This window comes from Octopus bimaculoides, chromosome 28 (genome assembly GCF_046866305.1).
Source record: "Octopus bimaculoides isolate indiv1 chromosome 28, ASM4686630v1, whole genome shotgun sequence".
NCBI lineage: Eukaryota > Metazoa > Mollusca > Cephalopoda > Octopoda > Octopodidae > Octopus > Octopus bimaculoides.
The window spans coordinates 19,811,933-19,819,432 of NC_142955.1; the positions used below are offsets into that span (position 1 = coordinate 19,811,933).

The 7,500-nt window shown below is 45.9% G+C and overlaps 1 protein-coding gene across 2 annotated transcripts in view; it reads right to left on the bottom strand.

Moving 5' to 3' along the window:
* Positions 1–3,996: 3,996 nt before the first annotated feature.
* LOC106873411 (uncharacterized) overlaps positions 3,997–7,500 on the bottom strand; it is a 25,704-nt gene continuing 22,200 nt past the window's right edge. For both annotated transcript variants that reach the window (XM_089344745.1, XM_014920766.3), the window contains exon 2: positions 3,997–6,137. In XM_089344745.1, coding sequence (XP_089200871.1) covers positions 4,187–6,043 — 1,857 coding nt within the window. In that variant the 5' untranslated portion in view covers positions 6,044–6,137 and the 3' untranslated portion in view covers positions 3,997–4,186. The remainder of the gene's footprint in view (positions 6,138–7,500) is intronic.

Sequence of the window (7,500 nt, forward strand, 5' to 3'; positions counted from 1 at the left end):
TTGCTGCCGAAGAGATCGGTTTCTGTTAACCAATAGCAGTTATTTTTGCCTCAGAATGGCATACATCCACTCCAACTTTTAGGACTATAGGTTGGCATCGATGTTTCAACTGTCCGGAACAAACTGGAAGTGAATTATCCCCTGATAATTCCTCCAGACGCAGAGCATCACCTTATGTTGGAAATGCCCATGTCTGGCAACAGGTCCCGGATGGAGGCCCTTGCTTAACCATTGCTGATGCACGTTTAGATTGCAGAAAAATGTCTCGCTCGGATTATCACTTGTTCCGGTCGATTGGCTCGCTTCCCGCGCTCGTGACAAATCATTAACCAAGAGAAAATGGAATCTCCACCAGACGGAATTCTTTGCGTCGAAGGACAAGAACTGGTCTCAGCATGGGATCAAAGAACTGGCGGCTGAGTACTCCACAGACACATGTGTACCCTTAACGTACTTCTCAGACAGATTCAGCATGACCCAGAATGCGACAAGGTTGGCCTCTTGTGAATTACAGGTACAACTCATTTTTGCCATCTGAGTGGACTGAAGCAATGTGAAACAAAGTGTCTTGTTCAAGGACAGAACGCGCCACCAGGAATCGATCTCTCTACACTACGATCACGAGCCGAACACCCTAACCATTAAGCTACATGCTTTCACTATGAAGTGGCAAGGTCGTTGGAGCACCGGATAAAACGCCTTGTGCTATTTGCTCCGGCCCTCTACACTCCGTACTCGAATCCTTCCGAAGTGAACTTTGCCCTTCTTCCTTTCGGGTCAATATGGGGACAGTGGGGGGGAAGTCCAAGTACCTTGTGGTATTTGATTCAGCTTTTTGCATTCTAGGTTCAAATCCCGCTGTGACCTACATGGCTGACAGACTCAGTTTCACACCACCTGGTCCCTGGAGGGGGGGGCTTTTAGTAGACCCTACTCTATTGCAAGCATTGAAGGTTGGATTAGGGGTACTCTCTCCACTTTCTCCTTCCCTCCCTCCCTCCCTCTCCAATACCGCCCCACCCACCTATCCCAGGAGCCTCGCACCTCCCTCCTGACTAAAAGATAAAAAAATATATATACCCCCGGGGGCTCCACAAGGACAAGGTCAGCTCCTTTGGCCCTTTGCTTTTTAATTGTTTCCTGTGAACTGAATTCGTAGCTATGGCGACGACAACAACAATAACAACAACAACAACAATATTAAGAGGATTACTGTGCTTTAATAGAAATCTCTAGAATTACATACAGAGGTCACGACCTCAATGCAGTGACCTTTCTGAGGTCATCCACTGACCCTTACTCACCGACCAATCTCCCACCCACACCTCCACCTCAATGTCCGAACGGTAACCCTTTCCATCTGGGTCAAACATTTCTCCCGAAGGTTTACCTTTAATGACCACGTGACTTACGAGATAGCTACACCGTGGTGACCTCACCATGCTGACCTCACCATGCTGACCTCGCGGTGTTGACCTAACCCGACCTGACCCTCCCCACAGTTATTTTTTCGGACTAGTTGAACTCAAATCGTGCCGGGTCACCGTTGTGGCTCATTCGATGACAAGGGATCATAAGATACCAGTTATATACTGAGGTGATTTGCATAAACTGTGCGCAAGTAACAAGGGAACTTCTAGGTGGTTGTTTAATCTGTTAGAAAGGAAGGAGAAATCTCCCTCAAATGACACTTTGCTGTTGTAAAAAATGAAGGACACACTGAATAATGTAGTCCTAGATACACTATGCCTGAAAAAACAGATGGAAAGATCATGGCTGGAACATCTTTGATCACAGGTATTTCAGCCGTGACCATCCAGCCTTTGAATCTCGGACAATGCGTCCTTTGTTGTTGTTGTTGTTTAAACCCAGGTCAGTCCTGATCCAACAGACGTTCCCGCCATGACCATCCCATCTTTTATTCAGACGTTTCTCCATTTTCTTTTTATTATTATTCAAAACTGTAATTTATGATTTGAGGGATATTTCCGCTGCTTTATTTAGCAGGTTTATCAACCACTTAGAGGCATTATTAAGCATTACGTATCCACTTCCTGTCTCCCCCTCATTTTAAACAATGGGATCAACCATGTCTGGAAATAGGAAAAAAAAAATATTGATTTTTAACAAGGACCAGAGTGGTGGTCCTGGTGGGATGGGAGGCGCACAGTCGGTTATAACGAACCCGATACCTCGTAGATAACTGGTACACTACTTTATTAATCTCAAAAGAACGGGTGGAAATGTGAAGCCTTTCCCGGCAGGATTTGAACTCAGATCTTTTGGACATCATCGTCGTTATCAACGTATTGTTTTCATCATTAACATCACCGCCATCACATCATCATCATCATCATCGTTATCATCATTGTCAGCATTAGCGTCATCACTATTATCATCATCATCATCGTCGTCGTCGTCATTGTCGTCATCATCATCATCATCATCGTCATCACAATCACCATCATCATCACCGTCGTCAAAACAATAAACGTAATGACCTTTGCCCGACCCTAAACGGGTCAGCGGTAGGGTTGGGGGAGCGACAAACCCCAGGACGATAGTCAGTTTGTCTTCGTCATCAGAGCAAACTTCCACCCCACCGAATATTTGTAGGGTTTGTTGATTGGCCCTTATTTACTGACCCCTAGCCCCTAGTAGGGATTTCATCGTTGTTATTGTTGTCGTTGATACTCGATGTAAGCCCCTATTATTTAGTATTTCATCCTTTTCATGACCACCCCCCACCCAGCTTCTTTGAATTAGCGTGTAACTGGCTGAGTATCCCACAGATGTGTGTGCCCGTAATGTAATTCTCAGTTAGAGAATATATATATATAGAATATATATATATATATATATATATATATATATATATAGAGAGAGAGAGAGAGAGAGAGAGAGAGAAGGCTTAATGTACTCTACATAATATAGAGTACCCTGTATCGTAGAGTACCATATGCAGAGGACATTATATGACGAGTATCATGATATTATAAAGGACTTAGTGTTCATATTTCCTGTATAAAGAAAGGCAAAAGCAAACAGCACATGCACATTCGTTGATGTAGTCCTAGATGTATTGTGTCTCAAAATAAGCGGAGATGGTCTTCGAAGAAATAAACTATAGATCTGTGGATGCATGTCTTTCCTTGGGCTAAAGAATAGAAGCAACAACAAAGAAGGTCGCATTAGGTAATGTGGTCCTAGGTACACTAGGTCTGTGTAGAAGATGGGAAGGTCACGGCTGTAACGCCTTTGATTATAGCTCTGTTGGATCAGGACCGACCTGGGCTTAAACAACAACAACATCAACAAAGGACACAGATAATGTGATCCTAGATAGACCAGGTCTGAATAACTGACAAGATAATCACAGTTGATACATTTTTGACCTTTGGTCTTGGGGTCGTGACTGACCTTAGGCTAAACAACCTTCTACAGTGACTCGTCCTATGCCTGAAGTGTATCCCCCCCCTCCATCCTTAAAAAAAATCTCCATGGGCCCTGCTTCTATTTGCCATCTTCTGCGATAGGCCCTTTATTTTGCCTCCCCGGAAGTGAAACTCGAAAAAGAAAAACTATTATTGTTTACATCTGACCAACGGTATTATTATAACTGTCCTCTATCAACTGGATTTGAGCTCGGATTATATTAATGATAAACTGGTTCAACTGGATTTGAGCCAAAATCTTATTAAAGATGATCAGGTTTAACTAGAGTTGAGCCGTGATTATATCAAAGATAATCTGGTTTCGCATGAGTTGAGCCGGGATTATATCAAGATGAGCTACAGTTGGACGGGAACATGGGTTCGGCTTCGACTTGAGTAAAGTTGATTAGATACTGTCAGAGAGTTAACTAGAATTATTTAGATTAGACGAGAATTAATCAGTACTGATCAGGCAGGACTTAATGATCGATCTCAAAATCGTTATTGAAATTAATTGAACAGGGATTCTTTTTTTTTTTTTATTTTGAAAAAAAAAAGAAGTGAAAACAAAACGAAAATGATTCTTTTGTGTAAAAATCAGTTTCTGGGAAGTTCTGGAATATTTCAGAAGAAAAGAATCCACTGGGGGGTGGGGGTGAGGAGGAGGAGGAGGAGGGGTGAGGAGGAGGGGGGGAGGAGGAGGAGGAATCAAATAGGGCGAGCCTTGATACTGAATTATCGAGTTCTCGGGTTCAAATACAGGATTCGTCTTCACTGGTGTCATCAAAATAACTGGACGCTGGCGATGGCCCCTGCGACATCACCTCGCTGTAATCATCTTCTATTTTCGTGATGTGGATTACATTGTTGTTGTTGTTGTTGTGGTTGTGGTTGTTGTGGCTGTTGTTACTGTTGCTGTTGTGGTTGAGTGCTCCTGAGAGAGTGGAGTGTTGTAAGCTGCCGTCTGCGTCGCCCTCGTCAGCGAGTCTGTCGTGACAATTCAAATTTTCGTTGCTGTTGTTGTTGTTGTTGTTGTTGCTATTATTGTTGTTGTTGGTGTTGTGACGATGATGGTGGTGGTGGTGATGATGATGATGATGCTGGTGTTGGTGTTGGTGGTGGTATTGCTGTCGGTTCAGGTTCGGGTTGTAGATGTGCTGTTGATGGAAAACCCGATGTCGGTGGTTCGAACTGGGGTCACTGCTGTCGTTCACAGCCATTATGGCCTCGATGCGGGTCGCAAGCCGACCACCACCCCCACTGCCCCCGCCCCCGCCGCCGCCACCACTGCCTCGAAGTTTCCCAGCGGCGTCTGCTATAATACTATTCTTCTTCTTCTTCGGCTCGCATTCAAAGGCGCCGTCTTCGGCTGTCTTTTGGTAGTCGATAACTTGAGTCAGCAGATTGATATACCGGATGGCCAAGCGCAGAATCTCATTCTTGCTGAGTTTTTTGTCGGGTGGATGGGTGGGCACCAACCGACGCAACTCTGCGAAGGCTCCGTTAACGTTCTGTTGTCGCCAGCGTTCACGACTATTGGTAAACATCCGCCGCGCCATCTTGCGGATCGGCATCTCTGTAATGGCGTCGCTGAAGCGGCGTCGAATGGCGGGAACTTTGTTGCGCAGGTCCAGAGGGTTCTCGGAGCTGTAGCTGGCCGAACGCGTACCCAGCTCACGCGACGCGATCAACGGGTAGGCGCCGCTCTTCAGGCAGAAAAATCCGGGTGTGGCCCCCGCCACCGCCGCCGCTGACGCCGACGCCGATGACGACGACCCACCACCGCCTCCACCGTGGATAATGGCCGCCGGTGAGGGAGGGTATGGGGAAGAGGAAGGAGAGGAAACGAAGAGGGAGGAGGTGGAGGAAGATGGGGATAAGCTGTGTGGGGGCGGGGAGTTGGCTGGCATCTCTTTGTTGTTTTTGTTGTTGTTGTCGATGATGTTGTTGTTGCTATTTTTAATGTTGTTGTTGTTGTTGTGGTTGTTGTTAGCCAAAGGTTTATTGATGACGAGGCCGGCCTTGCCGGAAGTCAAGTTCGGGTCTTTGGTGTCTGCAAGGATTGCACATTTACCCAGAATTCCGTCTGCTTGAGAGTCGATGGGTCCATGACTTCCGCAGCGTCTTGGGAGTCCCGTCACCACCACAACGTCACCGCCGCTACCCGCCGCCGCCGACTTCTTCTCCCCCAGGATATTCATCTTCTCCGGATTCAAGACACCACCACCACCGCCACCACCAGGAACAGTAGCAGCAGCAAGAGGAGGAGGAGGAGGAGGGGTGGAGGAGGAAGTTGGGAGTGTCGAGATTTCCGGAGAAAATACATTGTCGTCGTTCATGTCGCAGTCGTCATCGTCATCATTGTCGACGTCCTCGTCGTGTCGTTCTCCTTTCCTACTGGTGACCACCACCTCACCGCCGTCCATCTCCTCCGATGTCACCGAACCAGAACATCTGTAGCTGTCCACCACCATTTCGCTGTCCTCCGATGTCGTCGAAGAGCCTTTCAGTGGCGATCGGCCGTTGTCATCGTCTCCTCTCTTCAGCACCGCTCCACCACTTCGTCGCAGTTGCATCAGTCTGACTGCTTTCAGTTCAACACAGGCCATACTACGCACACACACACACACACTACCTTCTCTGATGATGTGACGCGGGATCAAATCCGAGTTACGTCCAGTCTTCTAAAAATTCACCAATCACCTGAAATATATAAAAAAACATAATTTGTCAGTTGATTGCAACGTCAAGAAGTTGTTGTTGTTGTTGTAATTGTTATTGTTGTTGTTGTTGTTGTGGTGGTGGTGGTGGTGGTGGTGGTGGTGGAGATGGTGAAGGACAGAAAGTTTGAGATAGACATAGAAAAACCAGAGAAATAGATAGATAGAGAAAGAGAGAGATAGACAGACAAACAGATAAATATATATATATATATATATATATAGATAAATAGATAGATAGATATATAGATAGATAGATAGATATACATGGCGTCCCACCATCACCTAACAACCGGCCGTGGTTTGTTTACATCTCCGTAACTTAGCGGTTCGGCGTAAGACGCTGATAAAACAAGTACTGGGGTCGATTACTTCCACTAAACCCTTTAAGATGGTGCCCCAGCATGGCCGCAGTACAATGCCTGAAAATTAAAAGATACACACACACACACACAAGTACTCACCCCCACACATACGTTCACACACTCAGACACACACAAACACACATTGTCACATTGGTCTAAAAAGTATCGCACAGTCCTGTTGTGTGTGTGTGTGTATGTGTGTGTGTGTGTGTGTGTGTGTGTGTGTGTGTGTGTGTGTGTGTGTGTGTGTGTGTGTGTGTGTGTGTGTGTGTGTATCAGTTTTTGAAATCGTTAAGGGTCGAGTCGTGTTTTCTAATTCCGGTGGTGGAAGTGGTGGCCAGGAGCACATCTCACGGCCATGTTTATCCCTGTTAGGTCTTGTCGTCACAGTAAATTACAACCGCCACCACCACCACCACCACCACCACGGCGAGGGTTTTTGTTTTTGTAGAGTAAGTGGAGGGGGAGGAGGTTGGGGGTGTGGTGGGAGTCGGACGCGAGCGGGAGGTGTTGGGAAGGGCAGGGGAGTGAGGTGTGTGTACTTGTGTGTATGCATGTGTGTGTGATGTGTGTGTGTGTATGAGTATTTGTGTGCTTGTATCTCTATATTGCATATGTGTGTGTCTGTGTGTCTCTGTTTCTTATATATATATATATGTATGTATATGCGTATGCATTTGTTGTGCTGTGAGATTATGCGGGCGTGTGTGTATATATATATATATATATATATATATATATATATATATATATATATATGTGTGTGTGTGTGGGATGTGTGTGTTTGTGTGTTGTGTGTGTATGTCCGTGTGTGTGTATGCGTATGTATATTGTGCATGTGTCTGTGTATGAGTCTGCGACTCTGTATGTGTGTGTGCGCGCGTGCGTATTTACACAGCCGTCACCAAAAATGAGGTGACCACTTAAATAACCACAACTGTTGGGTCTTGTTAGAAGGGGACAGCAATGAGGGGTGAGGGT